Source organism: Triturus cristatus, chromosome 10 (genome assembly GCF_964204655.1).
Source record: "Triturus cristatus chromosome 10, aTriCri1.1, whole genome shotgun sequence".
NCBI lineage: Eukaryota > Metazoa > Chordata > Amphibia > Caudata > Salamandridae > Triturus > Triturus cristatus.
Genome location: NC_140593.1, coordinates 804,095,184 through 804,118,593, shown reverse-complemented (window position 1 = coordinate 804,118,593; position 23,410 = coordinate 804,095,184). Strand labels below are relative to the sequence as shown.

General features: G+C 44.0%; 1 protein-coding gene across 3 annotated transcripts in view; it reads left to right on the top strand.

Moving 5' to 3' along the window:
* MAPK8IP3 (mitogen-activated protein kinase 8 interacting protein 3) overlaps nucleotides 1-23,410 on the top strand; it is a 597,532-nt gene that overhangs the window by 418,238 nt on the left and 155,884 nt on the right. For all 3 annotated transcript variants that reach the window (XM_085628367.1, XM_085628364.1, XM_085628366.1), the window contains 3 exons: nucleotides 15,826-16,011; nucleotides 19,374-19,563; nucleotides 22,376-22,486. In XM_085628367.1, the coding sequence (XP_085484493.1) occupies nucleotides 15,826-16,011; nucleotides 19,374-19,563; nucleotides 22,376-22,486 (487 nt within the window). The remainder of the gene's footprint in view (nucleotides 1-15,825; nucleotides 16,012-19,373; nucleotides 19,564-22,375; nucleotides 22,487-23,410) is intronic.

Sequence of the window (23,410 nt, the reverse complement as noted above, 5' to 3'; positions counted from 1 at the left end):
CAAGTCGGTAACCAAACTGCCAGTCCATTGGCAGTAGACCAAGAATCGGTAAAAATATGACATGTGCCAGGTAACTCTTGTTTCAGAACTTGATAAACAGCATAGAGTTCAGCAAATTGACTGCTCTTACCCTCACCAGTTGTACTCAGCAATTTTTGTGTGATCGGATTATAGGACACTGCCTTCCAATGCCGTTTCGTCCCTATGAACCTTGCTGAACCATCCGTAAACCAGACATGGTTTCTGTCCTCTGCGGACAAATCATCAAAAGGTCTACCCCACTTAACAGGAGACTCCTGTACTAAAGGTACGGAACATTCACTCTCAGTCTCAGTTGATGGCGCCCGAGCCACCTGCTCATGCAAAGATGCAACTCCTTTTTGTCCCACACGTGCCCTGTCTTGTATATACCATTTCCATTTAATCACACTCGCCTCTTGAGCGTGTCCAATTCGGTGAGTTTTCGGCGAACTCATAACCCACTGCATGATAGGAATTTCAGGTCGCAAAACTATATCATGTCCCGAAGTCAATTGCTCGGTATCCACCAGAGCCCAATAACATGCAAGTAACTGTTTCTCAAAAGGTGTATAACGCTCACCAGCATCAGGTAACTTTTTAGTCCAGAAACCTAACGGTACTCTACTCTTGCCTTGTTTCTGCCACAAACTCCAATTCGCATAAAGGCCTTGTACAGACACATTCAAATCCACCTCACCATCACATACAGGCCATAAATCCAGAGCATGCTGAATTGCTTCTTTTGCCAGACTAAACGCATCTTGCTGTGGTTTACCCCATTCAAATGCATTCTTTTTACGTGTGACCTGGTACAAAGGGGCCAATATTTGACTCAAATGAGGAATATGCTGGCGCCAAAAACCAAACAAACCAATGAAGCTTTGGGCTTCTTTCCTATTTCTCGGAACTGCAAAATCAAGAATTTTCTGTTTAACCTGAGGGATCACTTCTCGGTGCCCTTCATGCCAATTAATACCCAAAAATTTCACAGTCTGGGACGGACCTTGTAATTTATCCGGGTTGATTTCACAACCTTTCTCACGCAAGCACTCAATGACTCTATCCAATTGGGTCTGAACTTCCTCTTGTGATTCGCCTTGGATCAAAATATCATCAATATAGTGACATATCTGAATTTGCGGATGAACCGGTACCTCAGCCAAATGCTCTGCCACCAGCCGGTGATATATTGTAGGACTATGCACATAGCCCTGGGGAAGACTTCTAAACGTCATCTGACGCCCGTTCCACGTAAAACTGAATTGTTCCTGACACTCAGGGGCAATCGGAATCGAAAAGAAAGCATTAGCAATATCAATGGACGCATACCATGTACCTGGATGTTTTTGGATTCTTTCAATTAGGGTAATAACATCCGGTACTGCAACAGTCAAAGAGGGTGTGTGTCTATTCAATTCTCGATAATCAACAGTCATGCGCCAAGAATTATCACTCTTACGTACAGGCCAAACAGGATTATTCCAAGCAGAAGTAACTGGAGTTATAACTCCTGCATCCACCAACTCCTGAATAGTGGTACTAATCTCTTCATGACCACCTGGAATACGATACTGCTTCTGACGAACCACTTTTGTCGCCTGGGGAACTTTTATGGGGGGCATTCTTAAACGACCAACCCGTACAGGCCTGGACGATATATAATGTTTAGTTCCAAATTGGTAACATCCATCATCTAAGTGCAAAGTCATTCCTTTCAAAATATCAATTCCAATTATGAATTCTAAGAGTGGCACCACTAATACAGAGTATTCTTTTCTAGGAATTCTACCTATTCTCATTTCAAGTAAGGTTTGAACTGCGGGAGTTTCCTTTCCACCTAATCCGGTAATTGTAAAAGGCTGACCTTTAAACTTCTTTGATTTTCCATGAATAAGAGTGGCCTCCGCTCCTGTATCTACCAATGCTCGGGCCCTTTGGATATTACGATGTCTCCAATAAATATCAATATCTACATAGGGTCTATTATCTCTGTGAGCCCATCTGTGTACTGGAGCTTGACCTATTTCCTAGTCCTTTTTACTGTGTTCTGTGTACCAGGATAAATCAGGATAAAGACTCTCAAGTTTCCTAGGTATCGATACCTCCTGTTCATATCCATCTCCATTACGAAATGGATTACTGTTCTCTGCATTGTACTGCGGGTTTCGATCGGCCAATATGTGTCGATCCTCTCTCCTTCTCAACTCAGGAGATTGATCCCTATCATCTCTACGTCTGCTAACATAATCATCTCTCCCCCTCTCTCTTTCCCCCTCTCTCTCCCTGTCTCTCTCACGACGGGGGGACAAATCACGTACATAACGTCGATCATCACGACGATCAGAGCGCCCACGGCGGTCGTCATCACCGCTACCGTCAGAAAAACCACGATCACACTCAGTTGTCCGAACACGCCGGGCACCCTCCTTTCGATCCAAGCCACGTTTGCGAAACATTTCCCACAAACGAGAAGTAGTCTCACCATCAATGTCCTCCTTCCGCACACCATCGGCCATAAGACCAAAAAACATATCACGTCTAGTAAGTTTATTGTCACCAGGAGTATGAGTGTCAGGCCGGGACTGCCGTTCAGGTTTAAACCACTCACCCAACTCACCGAGTTGGCGTACCGATTCCAGCACCACAGATAACATGTTACCAGTCTGATTAATCAATAAAGTCATCATGACCTGCTTATAAGCAACAGGGGAAGAACGAATAATACGATTCCGCACAGAAGATGTCAAGAAACCATCAAGCAACCTGTCAGCAGTATTCAGAAAAATTGCCGTTTTCATCACCTCCTCTTTGAGACGTTGTGCAGCATCGCGCAAAGTATACCACGGTTTGTCATTCATAGGCCAGTCAGACTCAGTAGGATATTTTTGATTACAACCCTCAGTCGCCAATTGAAGCAAAGAAATTTGACCACCACCATTAAAGTTACGAAAATGATCCTGTACAGTAGAATCCGAACTAAAGGAACAAAACTTCAAACAATCGCCAGCATCCAACATAATGCCAGCAGCGCCCAGTTCATAAAGGCGCACCATCCATGTGAGTAAGGTCTCACCAGCTCGCTGCCGAAATCGCTGCAAAATATCACTAATTTCTTGTTGAGTAAAATCCTCCAAAGAGTCTAAAGCAATACCATTCGGAGCACCGGGAGCCTGCTGCACCTTCCGCCGAAAAACTGGATGCACCGAGACCGCGGGACGAGCATCACAAGGAGCTCGACCAGTACACGTAGAGGAACAATCAGTGGAAGAAGCATCGACCCCGCTCGAAGGACGAGCGCAAGCACGGGGTGCACCATCAGAGGCGCAAGAAGCAGATTTACAAGCACGGCCGGAGCGAGAGGACTCGCGCGTGGCAGACTCCTCACCCGAGGAAGGAGAATCACTCGAGTTCCAGATATTACCATCCCATTCATCAGGATTCCAATCCAGTCCGGCTTTCGCCACGACCAGACGCACCTTTCGCGTCGAAACCCGACCACGCCGATTCTTGTATTTATAACGAGCAATTCGCACAGCCGCCCTTTCGGCAATAGTTTGGTACGTCTCAAGTTTGTCAGCAAGCAACTTATTTTGACACCGCAACAAAGTATGAGCATTCTGAATTTCAACAAAGTTCGCTTCCAAATCCTTATGTAAGTTCTGTAACTTCAACAACCTCTCATGCAGAATTCTGTACGCAGACAGAACAATCCAACCTCTGCGCCCCAAAACGGGAAGCTCATCACCCTTAGACACCGGCGCCTTCTGTAAACAAGTAATCACATTAGCCGGCTCCGCCAGCTCCAAAAAAGAATTCCAATTCTCACTCAAACCAGTAGAATCAGCCCACTCACGGGCTAAGGCTTCATAAGGCGTCGAATCCCAGCCGGGAATATCAACGGGTAACTTAAAAGTAGATTTCGACTTTCTAGAAAACATCTTTGAAAAGAAAGAAAAAGAGAAAAAGAAAAAGAAGAAAGAGAAAAGAAAACTACACGCAGGTATATACGAATAATAAACAAACAAAACCACGCAGGCGCCGAAGGCAAACACGATACAACCACAACGCACACAGGTTTCGTAAACGGTTCGTGACGCCAAATGTTCTGCTTGGGTTTTCGGATCAGATAGAACCCGCTCATCAGAGCCTCACTAACCCAGCCAGAACGTTACCCCCTCCCTAGAACCTATTTACAATAGTGCAACCACATATATCTATCACCTAAGGACAGGGAATTCCTACTATACATACCAAGACCTCTTATCTTACAATCGGCGGCCTCGCGATCCCATACGGATCCAGACCTCTCTGCCCATACGACAGTATCACAAGTGGCGGCCTCGCGGTCCCATACGAACCCAGACCTCTCTACCCAGACGGCAGTCTCAGCACAATCGGCGGCCTCGCGATCCCCTACGAATCCAGACCTCTCTGCCCATACGACAGTATCACAAGTGGCGGCCTCGCGATCCCCTACGAATCCAGACCTCTCTACCTAGACGGCAGTCTCATACAACAGTTCATCCTATGATCACCATAACATACAAGAAGGGAATCAGTTTCACTATTCATCAGATCACACAAGGATTGCCAGTTCAAGCATAGCCTGTTCTCAGGTTCGAGGGGCTTCTCTTTCCCTTATTCAGTTACCACTTACCTGATCAGGGTTAACATCTGTTCATGTAGCCGCAGCTGACTAGAAGAATAGGCTACCCTCTCATACAAGAACACGCAGCACATGTTGGTTCACTACAAACTGGATACTTTATTACTCATTACATACACAATCACATAACATTACGATATAACACATAACCTGCAAAGAAAAGTGAAAGATTAAGTTGTACACTCTAATAAGAAAGGGTCGACATCACCTTAGTAGTATGTAGCCTGCACTCAGTGGTCATCTAGGTTCCCTTCTCGTCTGTGCCTCGGCTCGCCTGGAATCACCCTTCTCCGAGTCACTGGGACCTCTTCCTTATCGGCTACTCTCTCCTCTCTGGCTATTCTGCTAGGAAAGCATCTGTCTATCGGTTCTTCTCCGCCTTCAAGATGGCGTCTGTCTTCCCTGGAATAAGTAGTAGCTTTACTGCTAACGGCTAGATGCCGCCTACGGACTGAACATGTAACTGCCTCAGACTTTCACTAATATAGAGGTGCGTTTCCTCATGGAAAATTCCGGCCTGTAACCTGCCGCCCACCAAATTCTTGTACCTCCCCGTACCAAGGACACGTTCCCAGCCGGCCGGCCTGATGTAGTGTCTTCGGCATGAAGAAAAATACAATCCTTCGATAAGGGCCGGCCTGAACCGGTTCTCTCCAAGCGAATAACACCTCATAACTAAAACATTACGTTTGACCTAGAAGCATCCCAAGCTGCCGGAGCAGAAAGAAAGATGGAGTCTCTCCCGTTTGAGTCCTACCAGGCCTGAATTCAGCACAGCTCCGTGAAATACCCTCACTACAGGACAGATTATCCCTAATACTAACGAATCTATCCCCTAGGCTATGTGTGCAAGCCCTGATCTATGGGAAAGAGCACAGAATCATGTCGAAGTGCCTGGTAAATAGGCTCCATTCACTACTCTAACCCTTAGACTTGAATGGTAAGAGACTGAAGTCACATTTAATCATCTTTTCCTCACAAGAAGGCCGGGAAAATCGAGCAGAACACCCCCCCACCCCCTTAGTCACTACAATCCACCTAAAACCTGAAGTTATGATTGTCCCTAGTAAGGAATGGGGGGTCCTTGGCAAAAAGAAAAGACAGGAATTTGGTAGTAAATCAAAACTACCTAAGGTTAATATGGCTCAGTCATCCAGACTGAGGGAATTATTGACCAAAGCCAAGGGCGAGTTGGAAATGTTATTAGACTCTTTTTTTAATACTCTGCTTTCTGCTATTGATGCAAGGTTGGCCCTGATTCGAGATAGGCTAGCAGCAGTGGAGCTGGATGTTAACAAGCAAAATCAATTAGAACAAGCTCTGCGTGGATGTACCTCCACTCTTGCTCCTTCTCTTGCTGTTTTAATCATCCAGAGGTCCACCTCATGTATGATGGGAGAAGGTCAACGATCAGGGGACATGTGCAGGGTGATTCTTTACCTGGTACCAAATCATCCACTAGTGCGCAGCCCTGTTTTAATCCATGTTTAAGGAGACTCAATTTAGTCCCTGCGATTCGAGAGGGGCAGCAGAGGTCGGGGGAGTGTTGATGGTCCTCATGGCCCTGTGCTAAATCAAGCGGTAGTGGACCATGCCATTTCCCTTAGATGTGGAATGGTAGTATCTCACGTTATTGCAGCCAACCCTAACTTGTGGCCGGAAGCCACGCCTTACGTTGTTGTTTTGGTTAAGCTACCCCCCAACACAGGAGCATTGAAAGCTTCAGCCTGTTGAAAAATAAGGTGACCCATTGGCTGTACTCCCACTTTACTTTGGGGACCCAGCCTCATCGATGGATTAACATGGTGTGGAGCGTCGAGTAGATTAAAAAAGGAAAGAAAACCTTGGGGGGCTACTGTGTGATTATTAACTTTAATACGCCTATATTGCAAGAAGAATCCTTGCCTCCACCATGCGAACACCTCGATTTTGGCCCTACCCCTGTTTTTTTTTATAGGCCTGAGTCAGTGGTTAGTGTTCGAAAGTTGAATCAGTGGCACACTATACCACGTCAACCTTAGCCCAGAATGACCACTTAGCGGTCCCAAGTTAGTTGGATTTAGTCAACAGATTAGCTCCCTTGTTTAATCTGGGTGGCTGTGATTGACTTGAAGGACTCGCTGGCAGCGGAATGTCCATGAAGGATACTTTAAAGAAAGCCGAAGTGAATATACCAGGTCCCGATGCAAAGACTTTTACATTTCTTTGCTGGAACAGTGTGGTCCTTGTGGGCAATGTAACGATCCTAAGTGGCTGGATTTTATGAGGGTCTTTGGTGTCCTTTGTCTACAGAGAACTTGGGCAACATCCAATAGCTTATTTATTTAAGAGTACAAGACTTTCTTTACTCCAGCAACTGAATCACGGTTTGGAAGGGCAAAGGGAGGCCTGGTTACCTTTGTATCACTGACAATTAAGGGAAAGCTGAACGTGATAAACACTGGGGCTCCCACTATTCAGGGTATAACATTTACTACTGCTGGTCAATCAAAGCTGACATTGCTGAATTTTTACAATGGTCAATCCCACACAAATGATGTTAGCAACATCCAGGTCCTGGGGTCGCTTCTAAGGAAATTGCATGTTACTAACTTACTCGCAGTAGACATTGTGGCAGCAGGAGATTTTAATGTCTATTTGTGTGGGGATCACAGGGTAAGGGGGAACAGGCTGTATGTTACCATCAGGCCATCACTTTGAACATTCACCCTAAGTTTTGTTGCTGAATGGATTGTTGAGTGAGTTTAATCTAGTGTTTACCCAGGAGAAGATTTCCTCTAGTGTGCGCGTCTTACATCCTACTTTTATATTGTGGGGTTGTGAGACATTTATTGATTTTTATTTGTGTTTCTGCTTCGCTTTCCCCACTTATTATTAAGGAAGAGATACCTATGAGCCTCTTTAGTGACCATAACCCAGTGTGTATGTGTTTAGGTTGGTCCACCTTGGTTCAGAAATGCCCTATGGGATCAGATCGTATCACCAGCATTATGTCGCAGGGGATGAGATTGAGGTGGTCTCAGCTGGACCCTGATATATTATACAGGGCATTGTATATTCATTGTGAAAATGAATTTTGAGTATTTCTACAAGATAGCAGTTTGCCTGGGGAAGTATTTAGGCATTTGAAGTTATTTCCAATGTGGTGACCAGTCTTTTGAAGGCCCAAGTACCTCGGGGCACCAAGGATGAGCCAAAATGGTTTGATAAAGGATGTACCCTGGCTCGAAAGCAGCTTATGAATGCCCTGAATACCAATTCTAGAGATCCCACTCTAGTGAAGAATAATCGCCTCCAATATAAAAAAGAGTTTGTGCAGAGGAAGAATATCTTAAGGGACATGGCATGGAAAAATCTGCTTGAAACCAGTACCCTAAGAAATAGTTTTAAATTTTGAAAATGAGTAAATAGTGCATTCCTGGCCTTTGAATCTACAGCATCTCTGGGGTCGTATATTACAGACGACAGTTGGGTTTCTTTCTTTGAGAAGGGTTTTGAGACCTCAGATGTGGCTGAAGGAAGGGAGATGGGGTTGTTAGTTGGGATTTACAAACTAGTATTCTCCATTTGAGGAAGTGAAGACGGAAATAGCAGGGTTAACTAGGGGGAAGGCCCCATGACCTTATGGCATCCCACCTGATATGTACATTGTTAACGCTGAGGTATGGGACCCGGTTTTCACCTTCCTTGTTAATGTGGAGGTGAGAGAGAGCATGCCGTCATCATGGGCTTCTTTTGTTATTATCAGTGTCTTTAAAAAGGGAGACAGAGATAACCTGGTGTGTTATAAACCAATTTCCCTCCTCGATTATGTCCTGAGGACAATGATTTCCTCTCAGACGTGCAGCATGGTTATTGCTCTGGGAGTTCAACGGTTGACCAGTGTTTAAATCGTTTTATGGTCTTAAGTAAATACACTATGGCTCAGCCAGGTTCTATCCATTAAGGTTTTATGGAACGCTCCTCCGCATTTGACCGAGTTGATCAAGGGAAACTCTAGCAGCTTATGTCGTCCATGGGAGTGAACTGTGATATTGTCCTTTTCTTAAGAGATTTGCACATGAATACCACCAATTTGGTTCGTTATGCTAATGATTTGAAATGTTCCCATGGTTTTTTCATCAAAAGGGGGTTTGTCAGGGCTGTATTTTGGCCCTGTTTCTTTTTAATTTATATATCATAAGGTTGGAACAAGCCCTGATCGACACTGGAGCATGTGGAAGCCCGACGTTTGCTAGTGCTCTTATATGCAGAGGATGTTGATCTTATGGCAAAAACAGCCTGAGGGTTACAATCCTAGTTGGATTAATTTGCCTACTTCATGGAAGATCTGGATTTGACAGTGAACGTTCAAAAATCCTATGTGATGATGGTAGTTCCACATAAGACTAAGACATGGAAGTTTATGTTGGAGTCCAGTGCAATCCCAAAGACGAGTTTTTTCCTATCTGTGCTTGGTCTGTGACTCCCAAATGAGTTGGCGCCCATTGTTGAATAAGAAGAAGGAGGATTACATAAGGACAAACTCGTCAGTGTTTAATTTTACCTCTAGACTTGGTGAAAGACCAATTCAGGCCCTATTACAAGTGTATCGGGCTAAGGGTATCTCTAAAGTGGGAAACGACCTTTGCAACGCGGTTGTTACACCACGATACATTTATTTTGCGGTCATTACAACGCAAGTCGTTACAACGACTTGCGCTGGATGGCACTCTACACTAAGGAATAGTATGATTTACTATTCCAACACCTTCCCTACTGTTACACACACTGGAGTTCATACTATTCCTAAGTCCAGCACCTCTAGCGCAAGTCGTTGTAACAACCACGATGTAACGTACCGCGATCTAAATGATCGCATTGTAACGTCACATATTCCTCTAAAGTAGTCTATGGAAGTGAGGTTTGGGAGTTTGTCGATCAGGTTGACTTGTAGTCTATGGAAAATTCCATTTTAAAGACATCTCCTATGTGTCCCTCACGGTGCTTCAACATTTTTGGTGCACGAAGAATTAGGGTTGGGCTACATAACAGACTTCAAAGCATTTTTACTTCTTTCATTGTGGTTAAACATTTGGTAAAGACCCATGGCAAAACTAAACAAGGAGATTTTAAAAAACTGTGTGTGCCTGGACAAGTCATTGCAAATTCATTAGCTCAAACGTATTAAGCCTCTTTCTCAGAGTCTAGGATGATGTGAGTTTTATAGCTCACCGGAGGGAATCATGAAGTCAGATTGCAAGTGGGCCAAATAAAAAATCTTTTGTCTTAGGTCCTCTGGTAGAGTAGAGGGGACTCATGAAAACTCGCAGACACGGCCATCTTTTATAGAAGTTTAACCCTGTTATTGAGCCTTATTTTCTTATTTTTAGAAGTACATATGAGTGATTTGTATTGACTAGGATTAGGCTTGGCTGCTTACATTTTATGTTGGCATATCCCCCTGTGAGGGCTTATCCTCTGGAGCCCTGCGGCTGCGATGGACTGTCACTGAAGGATACCCTGCATCTTTAATATTTTGAACATTTTATGAGATCCCTAAGAAGGCATTTATCAGAACGTCGTTAAAAAAAATGAACGTCCAACAAGTGCGACCTGCTCTCTTGTATTTACTATTGCTCACCTAAGAAGTCATTTTTAATGTTGTATTTTTCTGAAAGCCACCATGAGATTGAGGAAAACTTGCAATTAATGTTATCACTGATAGGTTTTTATGAGCTGGGATATTTATTTGTTTTCACAAACACTTATTCTATGTATGTTGTTTAATGCCTATGTTTGTACATTTTTATGGATTTTCTGTTGTTTCATGCTTTAATGGTTTATATGCAAAGAACCGAATAAAGCATGCTTTGATGATGATGAACACACAGGCACAGCCGTAGCATCAGGGTGATGATGACTTAAATCAAGTTCCCTTTCAGATTGTTCAAGACTGGCTAAAAAGTTCTTATAAATTGTGTTAACCTTAGTGTTCCAGCCGTATGGTTACTGTAGCGCTTTGCTGTTGGAGTGCTGTCAGATCATGATTTTAGTTAATTTTCAACTTTGAGTATTATGTTATTTACATTTCAATTTTGACAGTTGACTGTTCTTAGACCAAATGTTGCTTACTGACTTTGGTTGACATTGCTTAATAATAGGCAGCAAGCATCTTTAAGGGATATCACTGGGAAGACTTGGGGCCTCATTTGAGTATGGCAGGAGGTAGGGTGGCAGAGGTAATTACCTCAGCTACCCCAGCTGGGATTGCCGGACACCATATTTAGAGATCACCACAATTTTGTGCAGCTCTTTGTACTTTCAGAGGAGCCACCACCATGGTCGCGCCTCTAAGGCAAGTAGGAACCCTGGTGCTATTTTTCAGGCCTGACATTCACTCCCATAATTTGAGGTAGTGAAAGAACACTGCCACTCAAATAGAAGCTTGCACTAAGTAGAGGACAGAATATCTGGCCTACTGAATTCAAATGTTTGTGGCCATTTAAAAAAACATTGGAGCCACAGAGACATGACATGTTAGCTGTAAGAAAGGAGCTAGCAGCCTATGGCGCAAGATGGTAGACTCTATTCACTAGTGCTCCTGTGTCTGGCACCCGAAATCCTTCACCATCCTGCCTCCATTGTGAAGCGGAGCTCAAGAAATTCAGTAACTTGGGTGGAAGGGGTCACAGCGGTCGCAGTGGCCACAGATGCAGGGTTCCTGGTGTGACAAGTACTATGGAAGGCGTGGAAGCGGCTGTGATACCACAGTGGCTCAAGACTACCAGAGCTGCAATGTGGCTGCATACCAGTGCAGCAACTTGGTTTTGGGGCGGTCGTCCTACTCTCTGTTTGGGTGTCAGCCCCAGAGGAGCGGCAGAGTGCCAGGTGTCACCCCCGGGGCTGATGACATATTTGGGTGCCCAGTGCTTCCTGAGGATAGCATTGCCTGCTGGTCGCTTGTGGCTGCTGGCATGACATTGCGGAGACTTTCCGGAAAGGTTCTTGGGCCTGGCCGCCCACCAGTCCTTTAACATGTGAGGGGTCTAATCCGTTCCCCTGCAACAGTGTGACAAAACTGCCCTTTTCTGCTAGCCAGTGCGATAGCCCATGGCCTGGTGATCCCCCGGCCCACGTGGGGAGGAGGCGGCAGTGCAGGGCATGGTGCGGACCACATGCCATGCCCGTTGTTACCGCAACAAGGCGATGGTAGCAGGGAACTGCTACACCTCTACTGTGCTGGAGACAGAGAGGTCCATTGCTCCACCTGGGCCGGTCGGAGGCATAGAGGATTGAAAGAGAGAGTTGCTGCATGATTCCCCTGTCAAGAATCTGCAGCCTCCTCTGGTTGGGGGGACCCCCCCATTCCTAGATATCAGTCCAGTGGATTTGGGAAGTAACTGAAGCTCGGCGGGCACGCCTGACTCAGCATGTGCCCAGGGCACCCAGATGAGACATCTCTCCCTCTGTCACAATATACCATGGCTTGAGAGCAGGACCCCTAGAAACTGCCAAAACTGAGGGGCCCTGTTCTTGACTGCTTGGGACAAGATGTCCTTTCAAGTTAATTGAGGCAAAGACCGGTATGTGTCTAGACCACTCATGTCGCTCCACGTTGGAGGGTCTGGCGTGTCTGAGAATTGGTGAGCAGACATTTCAGGCTACACCACTGTTGTGAAAGAGAAGACCCAGGATATGCTTGATAAGTTCTCTAAACTCTTCTAGCAGAGCGCGGAGACCCAGGTTCTCCAGGCAGCCGGCCTATCAACTGGCATTAGTGACATCAACACACAGAGCCATGATGCAAGCGACCCATTCCTCTAGGCAGACCCTTGAAGTGACAATTGGAGATGTGGGGGCAGACGTTGCTCTTCTTAGGCAGAATCTCGGTATACCACTGGGTGTGCCTAGACTCTTAAGCTTCACTCCCACTCATCTCAAGAAGGTTGGCACTTTGCAAAATGTTGGTCCTTTTTCACTTCCTATGTGTGCTACGCAATTACCCCTGTATATTCTCTCCAACATTCTTTCAACACTTACAATCAATGATCTCAAGGTTCCTGTGGGTGGGCAAGCTTCCTAGAGTCTCCTATGTCAAGTGCGCCGCCCCAGTACACTGAGGGTGGCTTGGGTGCCCAGCTCTTTGACTTTACTACTGGGCAGCAGTGGTCCCGACATGAGTCTTCATGGAGGCTTAAATTGGCTGCCTTTGAGAGGTAGGGGTACTGGATCTCCTTTATGCGGGATTTCCCCCTACTTCAATCCCAATGGTCTTGAGGGGACCTTTCTTGTGCTACCTGTATTCTTGTCTCATATTAAATGCCTTGGCAAACCCACTTCACAGCCACCCTTATGGGCCATAACGTGGCTGAAGCAAGTATTCTCCTTGCAGGATTCCACAGGTGGGACCTGAATGGAATTTCCAAACTGCGGGATTTATGGGACTATGATCACATTGTGGCGTTTGACCACTTGGTTGCAGAGTACAACCTATATAGATCCCAGTATTTGAAATATCTCCAGGTCCGCCACGCACTGGACATATATAAGAAAAACTTATAGGCAGTGCAGAATTTTAATCCACCGAGACCAAACGAATGTTAGACCCCTTGGGATGTCAGGGCATATCCACACTATACAAGTACCTCCTCCTTAATACCCCAGACCTACTCCTGAACCTGTGATCTGATTGGGAAAAGCATATGAGAATAATTGATGATGATGGGTGGTGGGAGGCAAAGATGGCCTTGTGCATGCTTGCCATTCAATCTTACCTCAGATTATTGACATGTAACTATTTCAACCAAATATACTAAAGCCCTGACAAGCTGTGAAAAATGGGGAGATCTCCCAGTGCTGACTGCTACGTTGCTGCAATCTGGGGGGTTGGGCTTTTATCACACTATTCCTTGTGCCGGTTGTCTCCTCCTACTGGCAGCAAGTTCAAGACACCATGTCACACCTAACGCATACGCCCACCCCCTTGAGCCCTAAGATGATGCGTTTGGAGCCCATGGAGAGTTTACTGACCTCCGGACACCATAGATTATTGACCTGCATTGCTTACCTGGCGGCTAAGAGAGACATTGCTAGATACTGAAGATCACCCGAAGCCACTCCGCTATCTCTGTGGAGTCGAGGAATGGGTTTCTGCTGCAAAGCAGATTAGGAAATCTACAAGTCAAATCAAGCCCTGGCACACATACAGACAGTGTTTTAAATTAATAACTTATATCAGATAAACAAGCATGGCTCATATAAACAGATTTAATGTATTCTTGTTCTAGCTCCAGCCAACACGTGTTTCGTCAATCAGGACAAGGGACCCGTGACTTTCTCAGAGCTTTATGTATACAGGGAAGATTGTCGAGCATTCTGGCTGGTTATAGTTCCATCCCAGTCTAATGTGGCTGGGAAAATTCAAGGGGAGTAAGTCCTTCTGTCCTAAGTGTATCCGACACATACAAATCAGTATTGTGTCTGTACGTCCATAGTAGATGGCGTATTTTGGCCGTTAGGCACCTCTGTATGTGTGCCAGGGCTTGATTTGAATTGTACAGATCATTGGATCTGAATTGTGGGGTGTTGGGTGATTACCTCCTCCCTGGGCACCATATATCAAAGCATAATAGCAATATATATACCGGTAAAAGTGAGCGCCATTTCTGCCCAGGGCACAATCATCACTATCAGTATTCTCCCAGGAAATCTACAAGTGTAGACATTGCCCCCTCAAACAACAGAAAATGTGGGTCCCGTGGCTTTCCTGTTCCCTGTACCTAAAACGCTCAACATCTACCCTTGTATCCCTGCTGTGTACTTTAAGGTTGTGCTGATTTGTATTTGTGAAATGCTGCTCTCTTCTTGTAATCGAGGCCCTCTAGGTTATGTTAGGATCGTTACCTGCATTCTAAAAATAATAAACTGATATGTAAAAAAGGAGCAGGCTGGCTTGAGGGCTCAAGTATTGGTTTGCTGTCCTTCTCAACTAAAGTTTATCAGAGGGAGTAAGAGTATGTTTTCTCTTAGGTCGAAGGAGATTAGGGTTTTGTTTATCAATTTTGTCAAGAAATAAATCGGGAAGTATAAACTGGTGGGGAGGGGTGTGTCCTTGTTGGACATATGATGTCAGAGTTGTTCGGGCCAGAGGTTGGAGGTTGGACAACAAGTAATTGCAATCTTTAGTGTGTCTGATTCATGTATTTTTTGCCATCTTCCCTCACCTTCTGCACTATTTTTGGTTGGAGTGAGAAGATCCAGAGGAGAACTGGGTTTTTCCAGAAGGATAAAATAGAAAGAATTACTGTCTAATGTTGGGTATTTCTGGTAAATGTCAGATTGCAGACAAATGTAGCTTCTGATCCTTATTTGACGAGTAGGATCTCACTTGGTAACATTTATCTGGGGAAAGGGGCTACTGGAGCTGCAACCACAGAATTACTTACTAAGCTGTTTGCTAGTCTCCATATAAAGTAGGACTTTCATGTTGCTGTTCTCTCATACATGTGTACTGTATTGTAATATCGATCTTTATACTTATATAGTTTTACCAATTGTACGTATCAAGGCTATATGTGTACAAAAATATAGCCTTCAAAATATTTAAGCATGGCATAAAGTAAGAGTATTAAAGTGTGATTAAAAATTCTCTGGTAATCCTATAAGGCACAGTATCGGATGCTACAGGCCCAACCAAAATCATGAGATCTGTTCTATATCTGTAGATCCAGTGCATTTCATATGGAGATTTAACCTGCGAACATAATATGAAATAATCAGCGGGAATGGGATTACCAATTATACCCCCCATCCCACCCTCACCTGTTAGTTGCTCATCACTGAGTGGTACCACTTTAACTTCGCCCGCCAGAGTTATCTGTTGCCCCTGTACCAGTAACACAGAGAGGGCGGTGAAGGGAGTGTTCACTGACTTAACAGGACAGACACTGGGGTACATTGAATTAGCTCCTTAGGATATAAAAGTAAGATTTACACTGAATAATCTCAACAACACATGATTTTGGATCCATGTCTCTCTTGCGCCGCATTTTTAAATAGTTGCATCAAAGGCATATGGAAGTCTTGTTTGTGTGCTTGGAAAATGTGATTTCCCAGCGATTATTGTGTTTTCATTGTCCTTTCCAAATTTCCTTCAGCGGCCAGTGATGGTGACTACCCACCAGGAGAAATTTTCCTGGAAGGTGACATCAACCCAGAGGACTCAACGGACACAGACGGCGTACTGGCGGGGATCACCTTGGTGGGATGTGCTACAAGATGCAACGTACCGCGTAGCAACTGCTCTTCCAGAGGGGACACGCCAGTGCTAGACAAGGGACAGGGTAAGATCTTATATTCACCAATATTTCGGTTTATCCTCTGTCAAAACATTTTAAACAAGAGGCGACTGGAATGATGCTCGATTAGACTGGGTTTATCAAATAATTTAAGTTATAATAATGGTATTTGTGTAGCACATTCAATAATTATTACGGCACTAGAAATGTAATAATCCGGATGTCCTTTGGTGCGGTACTGGATGTGTCATTGTTCATTACGAATGTTGCTGTTGTTGTTTGGCTGCCCACAGTTAGTAGTTTATTTTGACACTAGTTTGTGTGAACAGTGTAAAGGTAAAGCGATTTTGATCTAGGAAAGATCCCTGTAGTGTCTTAGGCACATGGCAAGTACGCCAAAGAACTCTTGAGTTTTTGGTTTGATAGTCGTCCATGGCTCTACCAGCCTGTGTTTTTGTTAAGGATTGTGGTCCCAGTTTCACATCTTATAAAAGGAGAGATGCTGGTAGTAGTGTGATGGTTGCTTATAGCCTTATTTTGAAGAGGTCAGAAAAAGAAAATCTGCTAAACAAATAGTCCTATTTATTGTATCCTTTATGGATGACATCCTGACAGCGAAGATTAATGCAGCTGCACTATCGGGCCCTTTCATTAGTTGAGTTAACTCCATAGATATGGTGGTGGATCAGCTGCCCAACCAAGGGTAACGGTCCATCACCCAGTCCTTCAAGGTTGCCTCTATGAAGCCCATCACTGTATAGTGCCTAAGTCCAGATAATTAGAGTGCAATTAACATCCCATATTATGTTTGGGAGACTAGTATGTGAGCACTGATTAGATATCCCTACTTTGGGGTTACCATTTCCCTGGTCTCATTTGTTGATGCAAATTCGGTCAGCAGTGAAAAATGTTGGTTGATATTTAGAAAGATTATTTCGTCACTAAAATTACTTCTCCCCTAGTGGATACATTCACTTTCACAAAGATGCATCTGCCACTCAGTCAAACAGCCACAAATATGTCAGTTTTTCCTCTGTTCTTGGACGAAGTTTGAAGTCCACAGACATGCGGCAAGAAAAAATACTGACCGAATTCCTGAATTGTAAATGGATATATTAATCCGTTGCCATGATCTGTGGATGTTTACATCTATGGGTTGGCTTGAGGTACTTGCCAAGGTTCCATTGCCCATTCTTCCTTCTGTCTGTTTCGATCTTCCTAGGCTGCTAATCTCTGTCTGTGTTTCCATTTCCATCCAACTCCTGTTATCTAATGCACCGCCTGCCTCCACACGTGTCCAGTTCTTTTGCCACTTGAGTATTTCAGTGTAGCCTGCCTACGGGTGGCTTGAATCCATTGCTGTAGCTCCTACCTTTCCACGTTTGATCCTCATAGACACAATGTCCTATCTTAACAGACTCCCTTGTGCATTCACACCTTCAAATACATGCCCCCAATGATGCCTCATTTCTTCTTATTGACAAGCAACCTCCCCATCTAGTGCAGGTTGCCCCCCATCTACAGAGTGTGTTTCTTTTGGAGATTATGTTGAGAGACACTCTCTAACAGTGCACCTCCTTTCCTTTGAAGAAAAGTTGGCAACGAATGAGTGTCAGAAATCTATTTGTCCTCTAAAGTGTATGAAAGCATTGAAACACCTATTTTATCATCATTTTTAGGAAGGCAGTCCCCCCTCACAGAGCTCACGCTTGAAAAAACAACTGTTTGGAACAGCCATTATTCACTCTAGGAAATACCAGAAATTGTTTATGTTTGGATGTTCTAGAAATGTCACTACTGTAAATTTAGCTTTATAATTATCTATTTTTCAAAAGGTTTTACACATCTAAAAAAGGTGAATACTTTGCAAATGTGATGCTGTAGGAACCCTCTATTTGAGGCCTGTTAGAACTTCCAAGCTTTTTTGGTTTTTGCTCTTAGTATTTTTTGACAAAAGAATTAACTTAAGCTCTATGTGGACATTTATCTTTTTCTTAAGATTGTAAAGTTCCAGTGCTCTCAAGCATCAGGACACTCTGCAGGGTTCACAGCGGTTGGTCGTGCCTTTGTCAGACATATTTACTTGGGTTCATAAGGCTGGCTCTTGTGCAATTCCCCAGACATTTGCTCAGCAGTAGTGTGCGGATCATAATGTCTGGTTTGGCCAACCAGTCTCTCAAAGCTTCTTCTCTTACAAATCCTAAGGCATCTTAGGACTGGCCTTCCTGCTTGTTGTACACTATTGTGCCTATTTAAAATGATTACCTTTGTACTCTCTATAGATGGGTTGTAACTGGCTGCCCTACAAATCCCTCTCCTCAATTCATATGTCCTTCTGCATGCCCTTCAGTACCATCACTGAGCCACTTTGCTGTCACAATCACCTACAAAGTCATCATTATCATGTTCTCATCTGTTTTAAGTTCTGCCTCAGTCAACATGGTTAATCAAAATGGTGGGAAGAGTCTACACCATAACCCTCTGAATTGAATGACTATTGATATGTCATTCTTGTAGATGTCAATCTCCAATATGGTTATGGAAGATAGGAAGGGTGTTGCTATGGGGAACATTGCTTTACAATTAAGAGGTAATTCATGGAGCATTCAGGTGCAGTCAGAATGGCTCACACCATTCTGGATAACAACATTGATGTTGGATTAGAATATTAGGGGTTCAATAAGCTGTATGCCCACCCACCCACTACTTTTCCCACTTGTAGGCACACCTCTTTCCATCCAGTGCAGTTCTTTGATGAAGCCATCTTTGCAGAGGATAATGAAATGGCAAATTCTCAGGTCATTGCAGATTTTTAACAAACTGGATCAGTCTTTATCTGACTCTCATTTCTCCCTGAACAGCGCTGGGTATTCCTCTTCCCACTCCTGCCAGTAAGTATGACCCTACATGATGAGCACTCCTTGACTGTTTTTAATAACGCCTCACTACATGGGCACTGGGAGGCCCTTCTGACTTACCTAGGTCAGCATAAATATGATGAGTTATTTACCAACCCTCGGAAAAGGTGTGTGCAGGTATAGCCCCTTCCCTCTGGATGGTCCTCAAATCGATGTTTGTTGGATTTACTCTTCCTATGCATGTACTTTTGTATCCATTTGTATCCGAGCGCAATCTATGTTTTGCTTTGCTTTGCCTCTGCCCTCTGTTCACTTCTAAAGCCATCGGCTAACTGCAAGGGTCATGTTCACGTTATATAAAACTTTCTAAATATTTACCCTATAGAAATTCACATGGAATCACGAAAACAGTTTTCTCTTTTCCATTAGGCAAAAAAACATGTAACTAATTTTGAGTGGCACAGAAAGATAAGGTGATATGTACGTTGACTCACTGCTGAATAGTCTAGGGTCTGGTACTGCAGCTTTTTTCTTTGCTTTCATTCCCAGGTGAAGTGTCCTCTGTTCCTAATGGGAAGCATCACCCTTCACAGTCAGCTGAGGAGGCTACAGAAGCCACAGAGGTACCGGAGAACACAGCGAATGAAACCGAAGTGGCACAGGTTCGGTCTGGCCCTCTTACAGAGCACGTATTTACAGATCCAGTGCCAGCACAGCCAGTGAATGGTAAACCTAGCAGGTACAGTGCAGTCCGTTTTCAATGTTCTGCTATCCTGCTTCATATTACCCTATTTCAATGGAGATGTGTGTCACATCATACCTGGGAGCTTGGTGGCAGGAGCATTCACTGTCATTGTGTGGGGGTAGCTTTCCACAACGGATTAGACTGTGAAGGAGAGAGTATGCAACTGCTAGTACTTCTGTGAAATAAATAGGGATGCTCTAGGTTCACAGAAAAAAATTACTGATTGGAATTTTCTTGCAAGAGGAGATGCAATGCAGACACAAACCATGACCCCGTGACAATTGCGAGAAAGTTAGTAATATTTTCTTTGATGAAATAACCCAAATCTACTCTACATCTAAAAAACAGCCTACACTAGAGGACACTGATTGGGAAGCCCTGGAACCTCGTCCTAGTGCTCGATCCCACTTAGGAAATGTCAGTTTTTCAGAAGAACAAGTCGCTAAGGCAGTGTTAGTGGTCAATTCTGGATCTATGCTAGACCCATGCCCACATTTCATTTTTTCTTGAGTAATAACAGTTCTTTTCCCTTACGTTACTAACATTTTTAATTGCTTGCTAGATACAGCTGTGTTCCCAGAGTCCTGGAAACAAGCAATTGTATCCTCTCTGGCAAAAAAACTGGCAATTTAACAAACTATCGACCAATCTCCCAACTTACTTACCTGTCAAAAATTCTGGAGAGATTGATTAATAGGCAATTAGCTGACTATTTCAAGACTAGTGATCCCTCACAGACATGCTTCACGGCCTCTAATAGTACTGAGGCTACTCTGCTAGCCGAATTAGACAACATTAGACTTTTGATGGACCAGGGCAAAGCTGCCGCTCTGATCCTTTTGGACTTGTTGGCGGCCTTTGATATCGTATCACATGATCTCTTGTTGAGAACCTTTCGTGAAAAAGGGCTTCACTCCAAAACTCTTCATTGGTTCAACTCATTTTTGCTTAACGGAATCCATACAGTACAAATGGGCTCTTTTTCCTCCAACCCTAAAACAATTAAGTGCGGTGTTCCACAGGAAGCTCCCCTTAGCCCAACTATTTTTAATGTCTACGTCTCCTCTTTGAACATGATCGGTAGGAAATGGGATTTTAATATCTGGTCCTACACCGACGATACGCAGTTGTTGATAGCTTTTGTGGAAAAATATGAGAACACTAAGAGTAGCTTGAGCAACTGCCTCTCAGAACCCGCAGGTTGGATGTCAGACCACTGCTTGAAGTTAAACGCAGAGAAATCTGAGATACTGCTCTTTGGTGGCACACATCTAGTTTGGGACGCAACCTGGTGGCCCCAACCATTAGGCACTGCTCCTGAGCCTAAATGTGTTGGAAAAAACCTGGGATTCCTGATAGATAATGCATTAAACATGCACGATCAAGTCTGAGTATTGTGTGGTAAATAGTTTGCCATGCTAAAATTACTGAGGAGACTTTTCATGTTTATCCCTCTGAACTGGAGAAAAACCATCACTCAGGCCTTACTGACCAGTAATCTGGATTATGGGAACGCGCTTTATGTTGGCATGGCTGACTACTTGTTCTCTCATCTGCAAGTCATTCAGAATGCAGCAGCCAAATTGGTTCATAAGAAAAAAAAGTATAGTTCGGCTTCAGTCTGCTTGAAAGAGCTTCACTGGTTGCCCATGAGACAAAGAGCCAAGTTTAAACTGCTATGCTACTTTATATAAACTTGGATCTAGAACCGTGCAGGACAAACTGGAATTCTATGTCCTCTCGCGAGATCTTAGGTCATGCAATACACTCTAGCTAAAACCTTACACATAAAAAGAGTCAGAGCGGGGGTCGCTCCTTTTCCTATTTGGCGGCTACTCACTGGAACAAACTCCTGTTCGGAGCTGCCCTCATTGATGAACACATGAGCTTCAGAAAGAAGCTTATATCCACGCGTTATTGTTCAAGACCCGATGGTTTATGTTACTAAACTCCTCCTAAACAGGTTCTCACCTATCCTGGCGCAGTGATGTCCCTTGGGATGAATGTTGCGCTCTACCAATACAAATACAATACAATACAATGGATAGATTGATCTCACCTGCCTGGGAATGAGTCCCCAGAAGAAAAAGACCATATAAAGGGGAGTGTAGGAAAAGGGTGATGCTGTCCGCTTCAGCCAAATGTAGCTAATTGCTTTATGGCTGAGCACCTGAAGAGGAGAGACAATGGACAGTAATGCTATATGTAAAGATTACTGCATGTAATGAGACAGAAGATAAATCTTAGAAGGACTTGGCATACTAGCTTCAGTGTTTCCAAACAGCATGATAGAGTAGTGCAAAAAAAAGTGAAAATGCCAAGGAAGCGGTACCACTGACAGAAAAAAATAAAGTTGTCTTATCACTGTACACACCATAGTCACACTGCAGGCATTGCGTCCAACTGTGGAGGTCTCAATACTGTTTCCAGTTAATATGAAGCTACCAATATGTTGAAGTGTTTACCACATAGGTCTATCAAAAGAGAGGTAAGGACTTACATGGAAAGGAGAATGAAGAGGGCAAAAAATAATGGAAGGATTTGAAACTACTCTAGGGAAGATGAGATACGATTTGCTGCAGGAGGCTCTAGATTATATTAAGCAGTTCTTCACAGAAAGAGTGGTACATTCTTGAACCTGCCTGATAGCAACATTATTCAATAAAAAAGCAGTAATTTTAGTGTCATATGGTGTTAGAGTAGGGTTTTTCAAGCGTCTGTTGTGTGGAAAGTTGAAGGATATGAGGTCTGGCTATCATTAAGTGTTGTCATTAACAATGTATCTAAAATTTTCTTCTTCACACAGTGAGAATGGTCAGCAAAAGACCGAGCCAAGCACGACGCAGCCAGAGACCGAGACAAATGGAGAGGTCACTAGTTCATCACCCACCATGTGGCTTGGGACTCAGAATGGATGGTATGGTGCTCTCATCTAGTGTTTTGTGATTGTTGCTCCATCAGTCATATTATTTATTTTGAGGTTCATGGTATTGTTAGATTGGCATCTCTGGACACTGTTGGTATTGGATTGGATCGCAGGGCAGGGGTTGCAGGGTAGGGGGCGTTGTGAGAAGTGTATAACAATCACACTTTTTTTATAGGTTGAGGTGTTATTGTTAGGTGGAAAGGCTTGTTGATGTGCCCAATGGTGATTCTCAAGTTAGGGTTCAGTGTCTAAACTAACAGTGAGTCAATGACTCTTCAACACCATTTTCTTAGGAGGATTCCCTGTTAAGGCCTTGTAATGCTTTATTGTGGTGTATTTGATTATCTCTCAGTGTTTGCTAACCACAATACAGTGCTCAGATTCTGATTTTAATTTTTATGCCAGCTCAACGATTCAGGTGCAAGCTAGGGCTTAGGTGGCAGAGGGAGGTAGAGTGATGGTCCCACAGAGGAAGCATTTTGGAAGAATTTATGGTGCAGCTCTGAAAATGCACCTTCCTGATATGGAATGTCATTGGTTAGTGGCCCAGCTCAATAGCACAGGGTTCTAGCATACCTGAACTGTAGAGGGGTTCACCTTGCTTTCTTACTGAAAACACTTCACTGGAACAAAGGATGCTAACCTTTCAAACTAATGGAGGGAGCAACTATACTGCTACTCAAATAAACCAGAATTGATTTCCCTGAAAAACAGGAACAGGAAGCAGCGATTGGCAAGGGAGGAAATACAGGCAGGAAAATGTAGAAGAAAGGAACAGAAAGGAGAGAAGGGCAGAGGAGAGGAGGAGTTGAGAATGTAAGTGGGGAGAATGCATAGTGCCACATTCCCATTCTCCGTCTCACGGCGTGCACATAACAGCTGAAGGCAGGCAATACATCTGTCACAGGGGCAAGC